The following is a 17,263-nucleotide window of genomic DNA, read 5'->3' as shown; positions in this document are numbered from 1 at the left end:
TAAATGAAAACACAAATTCCAGTCTGTATTTTTTTTTAATTTTATGAAAAAGCAAAAGTTACAAATAATAATTATTCCTATAAATATTAACTATAATTGATTATGAAGGGCTACTCAAGCAAGCCATTAGTAATTCCATTTTGTTTAAAAAGTTTTTGCCCTCCATTTTTTCTAATTTAACTTCCTTAAATGCACCACCAAGATTTTCCCATTTCTTGTCCTGAACTAATTCACTAACAAAGAAGTCTTTTCTAGGAGACTGAGCTATGAACACTTGGATCCCAACAGATGGCTCGCATCTTATTGCTATCATCCTATCACCTGAAACATTAACAAGAATTAGTTGAAACATTTGATAAGGACTAAATTTAAAATAGTAATTTCATTACAATAATAAATATATTTGTCGACATATCAATTTAAAAATAATAATTTTGAGATAAAACTAAGAAAATATAATTTCATTTTAATGTTAAAGTGAAATTCATAAAAGTGAGTCAATTATAAGAAACAATATTGACAAATTAAATATATGATTTAAATTGGTCTATAATGTAATTACCATTGGGAGAAGCGAGAAGGCATGAAGAAGCATTCCCGAGTGGTTCAACAGGTCCTGAACCTAAATGTGAACTGCTGGCGAGTAGTTGCCAACCCATACAGCGACCCACTGCCTGTACTGCAGTCATTTGATGTTGGTATATCTGTAAATGAAGTATATTTTGAATATTATTGTTTTATTACAAAAATAATAGAAATTTGCTTGTTATTATTTAATAAAAAGCAAATTTGTTATTATTGGGCCATCCTTACAATATTTGAATGTCTAGTCTTTTTAGTAAATATTGTTCATAATTGCATGAATGCTTAAGCTGTGACATATTTGTATAGCAGACAAATTATTAAAATAATGGATGGTATTTGGATACAATAAAAAATTAACATTATTTTATTTAATGAATAATATTGATGCCGTAACTATATATCTGAACAAAAATTGTAGTACCCACTTTATTTAGGAAGAAAATACTGAGCTTTTGATTTAAGGGTAAAGTATATATTGAGTATATTGAAGGGCTGAAAGCCAGTAAGAGCCATCTGTTGGTATCCAGACACCTTCAAAACAACATAAATAAACCATTCTGTACACTTATCTCATCGTTTCGACCTAAACACAACAAAGTATTGCTGATATTGAATTCTACCGGCCGCCAGGTAGAATAACTGATGGCTGCGTGGCACTTACACAGATGGATTTGCACAAATAGTCATCATTATTAGGATTTGTTGTCAATTCAAGTTTTAATAATATAAATAAAGTGAAAATTCACCGACGCCGGGTTACATACTTGACAGTAAATAAGATCTCTAAGCTCCTGTAGTTCGTAAGACAAATGTCTCACTTTTCCGTCGCGACAAATGCACTTCAGTGTTTTCTCGCCAACATGAACTACTAACGACGTTCTGCAGACCGCGTCGTATCTGTTTTAGTAATAAATAAATAAAACAAGAGTAAATTTGATTTGTGAACTTCATTTTTCAAGTAGTCCAAAGGCGGGGTAGATATATATTTTAAAACATTTTTAACGATTTATTTTATTAATATTTTCTATTCAAATTTATAAATGAATGACTAAAATGAAAATAATTTTGATACTTTATAGTTATCGAAGTTATTTTTTTTAATTTTTAATAAAATTAAAAAACACGACTAATGAAAGAGTTTATTTAGTAAATGTAATCTCTTGAGATGATTTGAGGATTCTAACGATACACCATACATGCAAATTTATTAAGATATTTAAATGTTATGGTGGAATAAAGAATCTGACGAAAGCTGAAAACATTACACAGATGTTTTGGGCAGTTGTATAAAAAGAAAATATTCTAAAATATTTACCCATAAGCCATAATATTTATCTTCACACATGATTGCGTGGGACTGTTCAACGCGTTCCAATGTGAAACTATTAGAGGATCTTTTACCTAGAAACGAAACGACAAATTATGAGTTATTTCCATTAAAAAACATAAGCACAATATATGTACTTTCGTAGACGCATAAATAAAACTGAATGTATGTCATGTACATCTAGTGGCTGTGAACAGGCCTCACGTATGACAACTAGATTCACATGTGTTGAAAAACAGACTGTTTATTTTAATTTTTATAGTTTAATGTAGGCGGACGAGCACATAGGCCACCAGATAGTAAGTGGTCACCAATGCCCAGACATTGACATTGTAAGAAATGTTAACCATCGCTTACATCGCCACTCCGCCACCAACCTTGGAATCTAAGATGTTATGTCCCTTGTGCTTGTTATTACGCTGGCTCACTAACCCTTAAAACCGGAACACGACAATACCAATTACTACTGTTTTGCGGTAGAATATCTGATGAGTGGATGGTGCCTGCCCAGACGAGCTTGCACGGAGCCAACCTATACCTATAGATTAAATGTGCCATTTTTATATTCAGATAATATATTTGTTATTTATGAGAACTAAGTCAAATTTAATTATCAATTTCTATTTCCGTTTATTTAAGCGATAACTTATGTGCTCTTCGGTTTTATCCGTCTTGTTAGTTATCCAAGCGCTCGCTATAAAATTATAGGTAACTCACCTCTTTAGCGATAGTGTCGAGTACGTATTCACTGCGTCTGCGCATGAAGAAGTGCTGCGCTTGTTGTATAATCTGCTCTAGAAGAGATTGTTCCTTGCTCATATCCAATAGTTCGTAGCGGTCCGCTGCCATCGGCCCTGTTTCAAATAATTATCATATCAAAACCGAAAATACTAGCTCTTTTGCAAAAAATATATGTTCATTGTTTTTATTGAAAATAACAAAAAAAAAATCTATTTTGTCACTAAAATGCATACGTACGTACGATGCCGTTTCCACCGTGGAAATTATAATATTTAGGGTGAATATTCGATAGAATGCAACAAATAAATCAGCTCTCGAAGATTTTTGCGTTCGTAGAAGAGTACATATGGTGACAAAACGGAATTAACCCGTTCGAGCTAGCTACCACGTGCGTCGCACTTTCGCATAAGCAGCGTTAGAAGTATGCCATTTAGTTTATTATATTTTCTCACTGGTCGCTTAAAACATATGTAGCGCGTACGTCGTGCCTGTGGGGCCGCAAGGGCAGCGAGTGGGCGACGGTTACCGGCGAGCGAGCGGCGCTTGGAGGGCCCGAGCGGGCCGGTGGCGGGGTGCGGGAAGGGGTGGTGCGTGTGCGCGTGGTGCACGGCGCGCAGCAGCTGGTGCAGCGAGTGCTCCAGCACGTGGTCGTGCTCGTTCTTGCTGGCGCGCTCCTCCGGCTGCGGCGACGGAGCACATCGAGACACACTAGTTACGACTTTCGTCTGGGACGAAGGATTCGTGAGTTTCGCGAGCTTCGTTGGATTCCGGTCGGTGGTTGCCGGGCGATTTGTGGTACTCGTATCCCGGCCGGCCTCGTGTGCCGTCCGGGATACGAGTACTGTGCCGGGTCTGCTGTTTTCCGAGTATTAGTAATGGATAACACATGGTTTAAACATATTTCGAATCGTTTGCTTTGTCAATATCATATTATCATTTATATTTAATCTTAGATGCACTGTCACGGCTATTCATGATTTCGATAGAATAACTTAATATCTTATGTTATTCTATTATCACAGCCGCCACTGTTGCGCCGCTACAAGTGAGGAAATTTCTAAAATAAACCACTGCAAATTGAAGTCCAACTTTGACTTGAGAATATATTGTATATTTTACTAATAAACTATAATTTACTAGCTGGTAAACGTACCTTAACAGCCTCGGAATTATTATTATTTTGTCCGTTGTTGTGACAGAGTCCTATTAATAATTGAATACCTGGTAAAACCTGAAATAAACGAAAGGTTCATAAAAAAACAAGAAGTATTTATAACATTATTATTTATAACAACGTTGTGTATTAAAAAGGCGTTTGCTAAAGTGCACTATAATATTATGCGGTCAGCCATGAAAGAATATGTAGGAATCGCGAAGGGAAGAGGAGGAAGAAAGACTTCTCCTTTTGTCCAGCCAAAGCCAAAATACCATGGCACCATGACATAATTAATATATGTCTTATTTGGAGAGCGATTACAGAGTCTCGCCCTGTTCCCTGCTAAGTGAAGTTTCGGATTGTTGGCTTATTAATTAATTAGAGAGACTGCCTCGTTGGTCTAGTGGCTTGATGTAAGGCCGCAGACCAGGGGATCCTGGGTTCAATTTCCAGGTCGGGTCAATAAAAAGTTATTGAGTTTTTCTGTTATAAAAGTCTCAGTAACAGCCCGGAGTCTGGACGTTCGAAGTGTGTACGCTCCCGTGCACCTAAATTCTTTCCGGTCGTGTCAGATTGCCGTCCTATCGGATTATGAGAGTGAAGGGAATAGAGAGTGCACTTGTTTTTGTGCACACACTTGTGCACTATAATATCTCCTAATACTATATCCTCCTCCTCCTCCTCGCAGTTGGCTAATCTCTCTTGAGATTTGCTGCCGTGGTCGAAATTAGCCTGGAGGACATTATTATTATTATAATTAGGGAGAACTACACGAGTTTTTGTTGGTACGCGCGCCCCGAGGAAAAAAATACGCGATCATAGTCGCGATCATGCGCATTCTGTGTCTGTCTATGCCAGTGGCCCAACGTGGCGTCTCGTTGGAAAAAACTTGACATTTACAGCACAACGCGTTACTCTCGAACGCTATACTTTTGTAGGACACAAACGCACAATGCATTGACAACGTGGGGGGTGGTAATATTTCGGTGTTCGTGACCACTTACCATCAGGTGGCCCATTTGGCAATTATCTATTTCAACTTTTGTACGCCACGAATGCCCCCTGCGTTAAAAATCATATTTAAAATATAAAAAATACAGGCGAATTTTTTTTACAATATCTGTAAAAATGGTTTTTTTTACAATTTTTGAAAGTCACGAGTTCTTAAAATCTTTTATGAAGCGACCGATCGACGCGTGACGTCACATTGCCCAACGTCGTTCGCTCGCCCGTACAATTTCTAAATTCCATTCATACCATCTCGATGTCTGGAAATCCACTACTACAATGCTATTTTTAAAACATTTCCTGGCTCGCACAGGCACTCTGCGGAACCATATTTCCCGGCGACTTTTTCGAACCGTTATGACATAGAAACCTTGAAGAAAAGAGCCTACTCATTCCTTAAAGGTCGCCAACGCACCTGCAAGTATTCCGGTGTTGCAGGTGTTCTTGAACAGTGGTAATCACTTCAGGAAGCCTCCTGCTCGTTTGCCCCCCTTTTACATAAAAAAGTTTCTTCCAGTAGCAGTTTATTTCATTACAAATAGGCTCCTCACATCGCTATGTGACCAATGCCATAGTATATTTGCATCCTTCACATTCGAGATTGTCATTTTTATTTGCACTTTAATCACAAGCAAATTTACAATAATACGCCGTGGCTCTGTATCGTAACTATCGCGCCCCGAACTGCGTACGTAAAATTAAAACGTAGGAAATGTATATTACATTCTATATCGATATTATCTTCCATCGAAAGCGGACAGCACTCGTATCTCCACATGAAGAGTACGGCGTTATTGCCAATCGCAGTTATGATCAATCCTCATTAACAAAAGATTAAAATAAACAATAATAATTAACTCGCTATTAAATTAGCTCCATATTTCGCGTGACTTGAGAAAGAATCCGCAATCATCAGATCGACTTTCGATAGATTATGTGTTAGTCTACGTTAAAATGCTGCTCTTATTTTATAATATAATATATAAGTGAAAGAAACACAAAAAGGGATAAAATAAATACGAAATTATCAACGCGCGTGTCGCAAAAGAGTCGCCCGCAATAACGAATGGGCGATGTAACGTCACAGTCTAAACTCGGACGGAGCAGAAATTTTACGAGAGCGCCTAAATTGATTTATTTATAAAAAAAAAAATTACATGATATAATTATATTTTTTTACACATGTTATTATTATTATTTTTTTTTTTTATAGAATAGGAAGGCGGACGAGCATATGGGCCACCTGATGGTAAGTGGTCACCAACGCTCTTAGACATTGGCATTGTAAGAAATGTCAACCATCGCTTACATATCCAATGCGCCACCAACCTTGGGAACTAAGATTTTATGTCCCTTGTGCCTGTAATTACACTGGCTCACTCACCCTTCAAACCGGAACACGACAATATCAAGTATTGCTGTTTTGCGGTAGAATATCTGATGAGTGGGTGGTACCTACCCAGACGAGCTTGCACAAAGCCCTACCACCAGTACATAACCATTTAAAGATTATTTTGGCAAAAAAAATTTTTTTTTTTAATTTACATCTTCCTAATTGTTTGAGGTTACAGAATATCAGAAGAGGTCATAGAATATATCCAAATATTGAGACCAAATCAATTATTATAAATACTAATCAAATATACACTTACAGTGGCCATTATTTGATTTCCAACAACCATGTGTGGTATTGAAGCGTCAAGCTGCACGGCTTCTGCTGCCATTCTCGCAAACAATTCTTTACAAAAAAGCACATTTTGAGCTGCTTCTAGTTTTTGTTGCCAGTGAAGCTCCGCTCCGTCCCCGGGCAGGGTGCCGGGACAGTTTAACGCGGACGAGCTCAGAGTCGCTGTTACTACCTCTTCTTGTTCTGAGGTAAAAAAAGATATTTACCTACACAACTTCAAATAATTACTTGGATTTTAAAATAACAAAAGATATGTTCCATTTTGCATACACTATTAATTTCTTAAAACTTTCAGTTTATAAAAAACAATGTGGAAGCCTTCAATTATTACATATTACAACAATTTTATACATTGTAATAAAATATAACTCATTATAATTAGAATCACCTTTCTGACACACTACTGATATGAAAGCTACTCCCTGCAGTTCAGGGGGTACAGTAACACGCAGAGCAGAGGGAGTGGGTCCAGCTGCATTCATACTCATGGCTTGTGCGATTTGTTCTTCAGGAGCCTTTGTTACCTGAAATAATTTTGATAAATAATTTATATGTTTGTTTTTTAAAACAGCGTTCTGAATTTTATTAAAAAAAATTTAGGAAATAATGAATCTTAGATTTTTGTAAGCTGATGTGACCTTGGAGAAAATTATAAAATTATTGTTTTACTTTATTATGTTATGTTTGAAAATAGTTACGAGATTAATAATTATGGATTGAAATAGTTTGTTTGAAAACTTTTGAAGTTTAATAAGAAATTTATAAAAGAGAGCATTACATACCTCAAATACTCCAGTTTGACTGTACTTGGACCCTGCAGTTCGGTAACTGAGGTCTCCTACAATTGTATTTGACACTTTCTTGAGCCTCCAATTTTGTCTCAGTCGAAGCAAATCAATGTGAAAGTCTGGCATGTTACGTGTCATTCTCATGGTCTCACTTGCTCTCAGTCTTTCAACACCATTCAGAAGAACAGCTCCAGCTGCTGATAAGGCCTTTTTACGACCATAAACTTGCACCATTGGACGGCTTTCTATTGAATCTGGTTGTATAGGATCTAGAACCTTAAATTAGATATAAATTTATTTATCGCAATTTGATCTACACAAAAATGATTTAACCAATCTAAGATACCTCACTGAAATTACAATTAATATACTTTAATTATTAATTATAGAACTTATTTTAGTAGCACATTACGAATTCAAAAAGAGATGAAATTCATTATTTGTAAATGATAAAATATTTACTATTTTGCTTTGTATTAGCTGTCTGAGATGTAAAACAGCAGTGTCACTTTCAAATGATGTACAATGCAATATCAAAATGGGATTTTAATTTGGTTTCAAAATGTTTACCATGTATCTTTTCTCTTTGGCTATGCTTAACACGTCTGCAAGCACACATACTTCTGTTAAAGCATTTCTAAGTTTATTTCTGACCGAATCCCATGGCCACAAACTTGATTGATACCCTGGTTCCTTGTCTTCTTCAGACTTCACTTCAGAACTACTTTCTCCTTCCTTTTTGATGGTACAAAACTCATCATCAGATTTTGCAAAATCTATTTTCTGTGCCAGACGAGCTAAATTCTCTGACATAGACAGTGGCCTGTGATCAAAGCAACATGAAAATATAAAGCTTCGAACACACAGTTCATTTAATATAAATTTAACACAAAATACATAAAGGACTAAATTTTGAGTATACCTAGCTGAGTTATTAAAATGTACATAGTAATTGTTTTATCGGTTAAGACTTAATTAAAATGGATTAAGTGAATGTAAGTAAAGATCTAAAACAACAACAATTATAAGAATACAGAGTATAAACAATACAAACTGTATTAATAACAAAATATTCATTACAATATTATAAACCCTATATCAATACTTACGCTTGGTATATTTCCTGTCCATCGTAAGATATTTCTTGTATTTGGTTTTCTATCGGAGCTTCAATTGATATGTTTACAGAATTTGCCATTTCGTAAATGGAGGTATCTTTATACTTTTACAACATATCAAAACAAACTATTCTCTAGAATGTCTCAACGACTAACAATGACTGTGAATAACAAACGATCTATATCATGTGTAAAATTGTTTCCTTTATAAATAAAAAAACTTCATTCGGTTAATTGATTTACACTACTCTAGTTTTCGCTGATTGTGACCGTCAACCGTGATATTTAAAGTGTCATTTCACATCTGTCAATGTTTAGTTCGGATACATGCACTGTAAAGTACTGTGTTCTTTACTTTCTTTTATTATTATTTTAAATTAAGCAACATTGAACTAATTTTATGTTTTTCTTTTAAATCATATTAAGCAAGACATTAAACTTTCCAAGTTAATTTTGTTTGAAATTTTTTTTTTTTTTTTTTTTTTTTTTTTTTTTTTTTTTTTTTTTTTTTTTTTTTTTTTTTTTTTTTTTTTTTTTTTTTTTTTTTTTTTATAGAATAGGAAGGCGGACGAGCATATGGGCCACCTGATGGTAAGTGGTCACCAACGCTCTTAGACATTAGCATTGTAAGAAATGTCAACCATCGCTTACATATCCAATGCGCCACCAACCTTGGGAACTAAGATTTTATGTCCCTTGTGCCTGTAATTACACTGGCTCACTCACCCTTCAAACCGGAACACAACAATACCAAGTATTGCTGTTTTGCGGTAGAATATCTGATGAGTGGGTGGTACCTACCCAGACGAGCTTGCACAAAGCCCTACCACCAGTGCAATAATCCTCAACATTAAAAAAAAGTAAAATATGTAAAGCATAAAATAGTATAAAATTAAATAAATGTTTTAAGCTGTTTATTGACTCATAAACTATGAATTTATAACATTAACCTGTAATAAAGAATAAATGTAGTTATTATACTCAAAAAATCGGCAATTGTTTTAAAAAGTCTGATCGTAATAATAACATGAGATCTCAACCAAATTAATCTCAATCAGTCATGTAAACTATGAAATCAAATGTACGTAGTAGTATTCTAATTATATGATTAATATAATAAGAATAGTTTTTAATCTTTTCGAGTCATTAAAAATAGGACTTTTATTTACAAATAATAATAGGTAGCTATTACCTTTTCTTATTTTTTATTCTTGTGCTTTAAGCAATGTATCCGATTTAGTGGAAGTGGATAGGATAAAATTTTGACATTTCTAAAATTTCGGTGGTTCCGTTTCGTCGTCGAGAAGAGAGTATGTGGGATATGGTCGTGTTTTAAAATATAAAAAAAAAACTATATCATGCGTAGCTATTTAAGTTAGTTGGTCATATTTAAGTCATTTGTGTTATCTATATTAAAAAAATGTGCCTTTTGTGTGTGTGAACCTTCATTAGGTATCTAAGACAGATTTGTGCCCAGGGAGGAAGATGACGGCTTTTATCTACGATAGTGTTATGGTTTCTGTTTAATAGTGTTTATTATTCAAAATGACTACGACTACGAGATCGGCTAACGTATCTTTGAAACCGATTGAAGTACCTAAAGCATTGCAAGAAGGGGAGAAATTTATCAAGTGGGATGAGGTATGTATCTCAGAAATGAAATAGGAATAGAATGCTCACTAAACTGTATATATTGACTGAAATTAGTAAACAATACTTAAGATTCTTAAGATCTTTGTAAAAGATTAAAAGTTATGATGTTATTTCATTAATGAATAATGGCTGGGTTGATTACTATGTTAGGGGATATATCATTAAAAGTTATAAAAAGTGTCGTTTGAAACACTTTATTTTGAATCTCTACTCATGATTACTAAATATTCTATAACTTTTAATTTACACAAAATAAATTAAAAATCTAATTGCATAAAATTCATGAATTCATTTGTGTCATAATAATTAAATGAATGTATCATTCTTTATTTATTCTGTTTATAGTTTGCTTATTTTAAGATAATCAAAATTGATTCCTGAAAAAGTAAAAATTTAATTATATAAATATATATTGTAATTTATTAGTCAAAGGTAAAATATTAATAAATAATTAAGTTAAATTATGGAATATAATAGTTAATCATCAAATAGTTTTGCTTTTTTTGTTACTATTTCTTACTTATATTATTAATTTCTTCAATAACCTAATAAAAACACTATTACCACAAACAAACTATAAACTAGCAGAGTTTGAACTTGCATGTTAAATGGATTCACTTGTTTGTAATTTACAAATCAAAAACAATATCTTTTTAAAAATTATCTTTTTAAGTGGAGTAGGTTTCATAAACTTTGAATTACTGGGCAATATTTCTTTGAAAACTATTATTTTCAATATAATACAAATGTGTATGTATATTTTAACATAATAATGAAATTAATGACAATTAAAAAAATAAATTTAGGAAGTATAAGCAATCATATTACATTTATAAATATGGTATACATTTATATATATTAAAAAAAAAATCATAGCAAATAGGTTCCATTAATAAATTTAATTAAAATAAACATAAAAGTATCTGATAATGTATTATTACACAGGACTCAGGTACCGGCCTTCCGGTCACACTACGAGTGGACCCTAACGGGTTTTTCTTGTACTGGACTGATCAGAATATGGAGGTAGAGATGCTGGACATTGCCACCATCAGAGATGTGAGGACTGGGGTTTACGCTAAATTACCTAAGGTAAGGTCTTAAAATCTCAGGTTTTCTGTCTATCATTCTCACAATTAATTCCAAATGGTTAAATAAGACCAAGAATATTGAGATGCTAAGAACCCCATTTGGGCCCTTTTCAGCCCACTGTGCTTTCCCAGCCTAAGACCTATTGTCATGAGAAAACATTAATTGTCTAAAAGTGTTTCAACATTTTTAACGCGGTGAAACCAGTGGCTGACTCTGTAGTTGGTAAATCGAGAAGTCGTTTGTTTTTTCTCTCTTTAAATTTCGTTTCAAAATACATATCGTGTAACATGTACCAAAAGTGCTTCCTAAAGTTAAATAAATTATCCAAAAGTACATAGATTATCGAAATATGGCCATGGCCTTAGACTAGTTTTCGGCATCATTAGACTTTTAGAAAAAAATAATATATATTGCAGTCACTATATGTAAAATTTTAGCACTTTTTAGCGCTCAATCTTTGTGAAAAAAAATGGTGACTAAAGCAAACTTCCGAAATAAATACAGCAGCCTTTTTTATACTTTCCTTAATTGTTAAGACTTTTATTATACGACAAACAGTATAACATTCACCAAAGCATTCATGTCTCAATTATTAACGCTATCAGTTACATCAATATGACAGTTGGTCAAAGCAATTTAAATAATGGTATAGATAAGAGCTACGCTGTGTGCTACGGTTTTAGGTTATAACTTATTTGTGTCTATTGTCTTCATATGTCGCGTGTGACTAAGATTAACTAACAAAGGAATTATCTCTTTATGGAGTTGTATTTATGTTTTGTGAGTTTTAATTAGTTTTGTAAAGGAGTATGCTAACTAGCAAACGACAGTTCAAGACATGGCATGTTGATTACTAAAAATTGCATTCCAAAGAGGATGTTCATATGTGTTTGCCATAACGGAAGAAATCTCTTACACTCCGTGGCCGATCACATTTAGATTGGTACGCTGTGTTAATCATAATTATTTGTACATAATCTTTTGCACTAAGTAATAATGGAATTTGGAGCATATTTTATAAAAGATAAAAAAAAGTATTATAAAGACTGTGGAAGTGTTATCTAACTGTTACACTCAAATTTAACCTTAAAATTTTATTTTCATCGCGCCTAAAGAAGGTTTATTATATTGAAAAAAGAAGATGCGTAAATGACACTTACTTTAAGTTTAGCTTAATTTTTTAACACGATATGTATAATGTACGAAACATATATACGATATACGAAACTTGCAATTTGTCGATAAAGTAAGTTCTAAAAGAAAACTAAAGTTTTCTAGAACAGCTAATTCAAGATTAGTCGAAGTAATTTTCCAACTTCTCCTGAAGGGGTTTCACGTGTTTTTGTATAGTTTTAAAGTAACTAGTATAAACTCTGGTTTCCATGAGATAACAAAAGCTTCCATTCAACGAATACCGCCCTTGACACAACACGAGACAATAGAGTGACATTGTATTTTCATCATAGTTACATTTAAACAAGTCAGTGTATCAAAATCTACAAGAAAGGTGTTATTCTTTCATTAATTTTAAATAATATCGTTCGTCACAGTAATTTTATCGTATAGCTCTTTTAAATTGCATGGTCATTTAAAACTTGTACTTAAGCGTGATTAGAATACAACACCTGCTGTGTCAGCATCTAGAAGAGAACAGCCGCTATGACCGTATTTGGTCAGTAGGACAACAAAACAATTTCGAAATGAATTTTGCAGGATTAAAATATTTCCTAGACTTGTTAACTCCACACAGCATCATAATCATAAATTGCTTTAAAGAATTTGCCAATAAAGTAATCTCAAAACGCCATTTCAAATGATTAGTACATAGGTACTTATGTCTTAAACGCTCTTTGCGTAAAAAAGGGAATAAGTAAAATATTTTATTGCCAACTGTCGTGAAACGCTGACTAGATATCAAAAATACATTTCAGATTATTTCAATGTATTGAATCGACATTTTCAATTTAAGGATTGAAATTTAACTTAGTAAATCGGTCGGTTGAATAATAAATTACGCTAGTGTTATTCATTATTAAACTAATAGGATTTGTTCGTGGAATTTCATTTAAAAAAAATATCAAATATAAATATCAAAATAAAAATCAGTAAAACACAAAGTATTTTACGAATCATCTTAGCTTCCATAACGGTATTACGGAATTTTTCAAATGGAATTGTTGGTCATTCGACGTTATCACAAGGAGTGGTCTTTATAGGCGTTTCCACAACGATACATTTACCAAACGTCGTCGGAGAATACCGTTATGTCATTAGCGATGGAAAGCTTTAGGAATTACCGTGATTATTTATACCTATTTGTGTACACGTTCTTTGGATTGTTTCATTAAGTACCCAATCAAATTGTTTATTCGGTTTATCGAACCGTCCGCTGACGTTTCTTATTTTACTCAACACATAAATGGTTGCGTTTTTACTAGTAAGAAAAAATATATATAATTATCACATAACTTACAAATTAAAATTTTCTTTTTAAACATGTTCAAATTATATATGCATGCATTTGCAGTTGCAAATTTTGTTTTTTCCGTATTAGTTTACTTTTGTAACGCCTCCCGACCGAAACATTAAACAACAACGATTTCAAATCATTTATTTTAAATTATTGTCATAAACTGAGATTTAATACAGTTCGATCGGCTATATATAAATGTGTTGTTACGTCACTAATTACGATGGCGTAGAATAATTACTAGTACAGAATGTTATTAAAGGCGAACGAGTATCATATTAGGCCAGATCCATTAACAGCCAAAACCGATATCAGGTTATTTTGATAACAAAGACCTACAGTCTAATATGTTCTCAGAGACATGAAACGGAAAAATAAAACAATTACAATTTGTTTTAGGAAAAATGTATCTAGGAATGTCAAAGTGACATACATAATTGAATAAAGAATTCAAGGGATTGGACTGAGGGAATATCACTTACAATTGCTTGGTGGTAAGGCTTTGTGCGAGCCCGTCTGGGTCTACCACTAGCTCATCACATATTCTACCTCGGAACAGCATTACATAGTTCACTCTCAAAGTGACAATGTCTATGTACGAAGGTGGCCACTCGCCGTCGGGTGGCCCATTTGCCAGTCTCGCTAATTAAATATTAATAATAAATACTACAAAAAGGAAATTCAAAAGTAACCATACTTGCCCAAGTGATAATCTAAAATAACTAAATATTTAATTTTAAGAATAACGAAAAAAAAAATATGTAAAGACAGCAGCAGATCTTGGATAAAATGTTTATTTGATTACATTTCCGGTAAGAAAATTAATCAATGAAATGTTCTGATGGTTCATCTTAATTACGTATAGTAATGTCGTGCGCGGCGGCGAATGAAAACATCGCGAGGTAACAAGCACTGTTGGAATAAGCTTAAAATCTTTGCCTCAGGAGGTTTTGCACAGGAGTGAATTTTTTACAGGCCGTCGCTTTCTAAATTAGTGCTATTTCGGTTAAGGGAAAGATATTGTTGTTTCGGTCATTCCAAGAAACAATTGTTACAGCTAATCAGAGTTCTAATATGTATAAAGAACGCAATCAACGCCAAACATCATTAAAAAAATAAGTTGCATAAACCAATTAATAACTAATGAATAATTAAATTCGATATTCGTGATAACTGGTTATTGTAATCAAGTATTTTTTTAAATAATCAATTATTTAACTGTTTATAAAACAACAGAGACAAAACATAAACTGATTAAAACACCCCCGTACTTTTCGTTTGTATATAGGTACTATGCTATAGTATGTAGGTACTACTTGGTACTGTAGAACCTTCGATTCCGAGTCGCAGAAAATAATATACTTCATTCCCAAAATATTCATCATTTATTCCTCGTTATATTTATTGTGCAAACGTTACAACTCTTATTTATGTATTCTTAATATCATAATATAATGTTTCTAATTGGATAGCGTAAGAGTTACGACTCTCTCTTAATCTATTTTGAAATTTGAATATCCTTCAAAGATCACTTGTTATATATACAGTTAATATTATATATAGCCGAGATGGCCCAGTGGTAAGAACGCGTGAATCTTAACCGATGATCGTGGGTTCAAAACCGGACAAGCACCACTGAATTTTCATGTGCTTAATTTGTGATTATAATTCATCTCGTGTTATACGGTGAAAGAAAACATCGTGAGGAAACCTGCATGTGTCTAATTTCACTGAAATTCTGCCACATGTGTATTCCACCAACACGCATTGGAGCAGCGAGGTGGAATAAGCTGCAAACCTTCTCAAAAAAGAGCTGTTACGGTAATATTATAAAAATTCGCTTCGTTACCATAATCATATTAGAAAACTTGAGGAAAATATATATGAATATATATGATTAGAATTTTTTTTTCTACTCTTATTTCAATTTTTTTAATAACACTAAAGCTTGTCAATGGTTACAAAACAAAAAATGTTGTTATTGAACTATTTTGCTAACTACTATTTTATTTATAATAAGCGGGTATTGATTATAATAGGTCCTTACATATGAAATTAGCGTTTTGTCGTACTGACCACTTTGATCTGAAATATCTCCTCTTTGGTTAAGAATTCCAAATTCAAATTTATAAATTCATTTAGCTGGTACATTTGAGTTGTGAAAACAGTCATTCATTTGTTTTTTCCTCATTATTTTTTCCTTTGGCGTCGCTTATTACCGCACAATGGAAAACATGAAATATCGGTATATTTACGAGTACGAGTTCTACCGTGGCACCAGTGCTGCAGAAACAGCTCGAAGGATTAATGTGTACGGCGCTGGTGTCGCAAAAGAAAGCACGGTACGTTTTTGGTTTCAACGTTTTCGTTCTGGAAATTTCGACCTTCAGAACCAACCCCGTGGACCGCCGGAGACCAAAGTGGAAAGCGTTCGTCGTAATGGCTGAAGTCTGCATCCACCGTACTCCCCGGGCCTTGCTCCAACAGATTACCATTACCATATCGGAATTTGGACAGCTTCTTACAAGGAAAAAATTCAACTCCGATGCGGCAGTCCAAACCGCCTTCAAAGAGTTTATTGATTTTCGCCCCCATGGTTTTTTTAGTAAAGGGATCAATGAACTACCTAAGAGATGGCAAAAGTGCATAGATAACAACGGTGCATATTTTGATTAATTAAATATATTTTACAAAAAAAAAATGACTATATTCCTCCCGTACAAAACGCCAATTTCATAAGTAAGGACCTAATATTTATTAAATTGTGTCTTAGTTTTCTTTTGTTGTCATACCAAACAATGCAAAACTTTTTGAAGAAATATTATAGTATATACTGATAGTACTTGGTCTAAAGGCTTTCTTGTTTAAAATATATTATTAACAGTGTTGACTTGAAAGAAAAAAAACATTGAACGCAAATGTTCGTAGAATATCTCGTGTAAATGACACTTAAATATAGTCAAGAAAATTAATGGCGCTTAACAATCCGAAAGGGCCGCTAATAGTGAAAATATGTATAACTGTATACAAAAAACATTTCTTAAATCTTTGCAAATATTATGTTACTACCGCGTTTATTTAAACATTATAAGCATATTAAGAGCCAGGCGGATATCACCGCCCCACATTGACAGTAGAAGATTTTTTTTATTATTCCTTACGTTAATGAATTTTTTTTGTACTAAAAAGTTAGGTCTCTGGTGCAATTAATTGCACACAAACTCATCCTTCAAACCGGAACACAACAGTACTACGTAGGTAGTGCTGTTTAGCCGTAGAATAAGTGATGAGGGGGGGGGGGCGGTGGTATAGCTTGCAGAAAATCCTACCACCAAGTAAAATAAAAAGTGTATATATAGTATGTTATATTTGCACGGTCTTACATCTCCACAAAAGTAAACCTCTATGACTGTAAAGTGCTCTTTAAATCAGCAGCTTTTTATCTGAATAGTGCGATTCTAAAAATAGGTTACATTTGTCGCGAGACTCATCTGTACATTAAATGCGGTTTCGTCTAGAGTGTAATTTATTCATAGCAAAGAAAAAACATATACTCGTAGCCTTCTGGCAAAGTTTACACTTGAGCTCTATCGGAGTAAACTAGTGATCACTTTATTTTGAATTTTATTTTTAAAGAC

The 17,263-nt window shown here is 33.5% G+C and overlaps 2 protein-coding genes across 3 annotated transcripts in view; one reads left to right on the top strand and one right to left on the bottom strand.

The window, feature by feature from the left end:
• Positions 1-16: 16 nt before the first annotated feature.
• Positions 17-8,686, bottom strand: LOC126771257 (mediator of RNA polymerase II transcription subunit 17). 2 transcript variants are annotated; one of them, XM_050491045.1, is made up of 12 exons: positions 8,402-8,686; positions 7,863-8,115; positions 7,287-7,568; positions 6,893-7,028; positions 6,470-6,687; positions 3,807-3,884; positions 3,180-3,378; positions 2,630-2,766; positions 1,901-1,986; positions 1,350-1,482; positions 563-704; positions 17-321 (listed from the first exon to the last, which is right to left on the bottom strand). In XM_050491045.1, the coding sequence occupies exons 1-12, from the start codon at positions 8,488-8,490 to the stop codon at positions 101-103; spliced, it is 1,974 nt and encodes a 657-aa protein (XP_050347002.1). In that variant the 5' UTR covers positions 8,491-8,686; the 3' UTR covers positions 17-100. The 2 variants fall into 2 exon arrangements, with proteins under 2 accessions (XP_050347002.1, XP_050347003.1); XM_050491046.1 differs by having other exon boundaries at positions 3,180-3,333.
• A 1,020-nt stretch (positions 8,687-9,706) lies between these two features.
• The window catches only part of LOC126771233 (1-phosphatidylinositol 4,5-bisphosphate phosphodiesterase classes I and II), a 76,705-nt gene continuing 69,148 nt past the window's right edge, over positions 9,707-17,263 (top strand). Inside the window, exons 1-2 of the mRNA XM_050491007.1 lie at positions 9,707-10,051; positions 11,009-11,155. Coding sequence (XP_050346964.1) covers positions 9,956-10,051; positions 11,009-11,155 — 243 coding nt within the window. The 5' untranslated portion in view covers positions 9,707-9,955. The remainder of the gene's footprint in view (positions 10,052-11,008; positions 11,156-17,263) is intronic.

The sequence above is a fragment of the Nymphalis io genome, chromosome 10 (assembly GCF_905147045.1).
Source record: "Nymphalis io chromosome 10, ilAglIoxx1.1, whole genome shotgun sequence".
NCBI classification, from domain to species: domain Eukaryota; kingdom Metazoa; phylum Arthropoda; class Insecta; order Lepidoptera; family Nymphalidae; genus Nymphalis; species Nymphalis io.
Note: the sequence above shows the minus strand (reverse complement) of the source record. Positions and strands in the feature narration are given on the sequence as shown.

Coding starts and splice junctions, on each gene's coding strand:
- LOC126771257 (XM_050491045.1), bottom strand. CDS start 8,490: ATGGCAAATTCTGTAAACATATCAATTGAAGCTCCGATAGAAAACCAA. Junction 7,029..7,286: donor GTCAAACTGGAGTATTTGAG/GTATGTAATGCT, acceptor AAATTATTTCAG/GTAACAAAGGCTCCTGAAGA. Junction 3,379..3,806: donor ATAATTCCGAGGCTGTTAAG/GTACGTTTACCA, acceptor CCTTCGTCCCAG/ACGAAAGTCGTAACTAGTGT.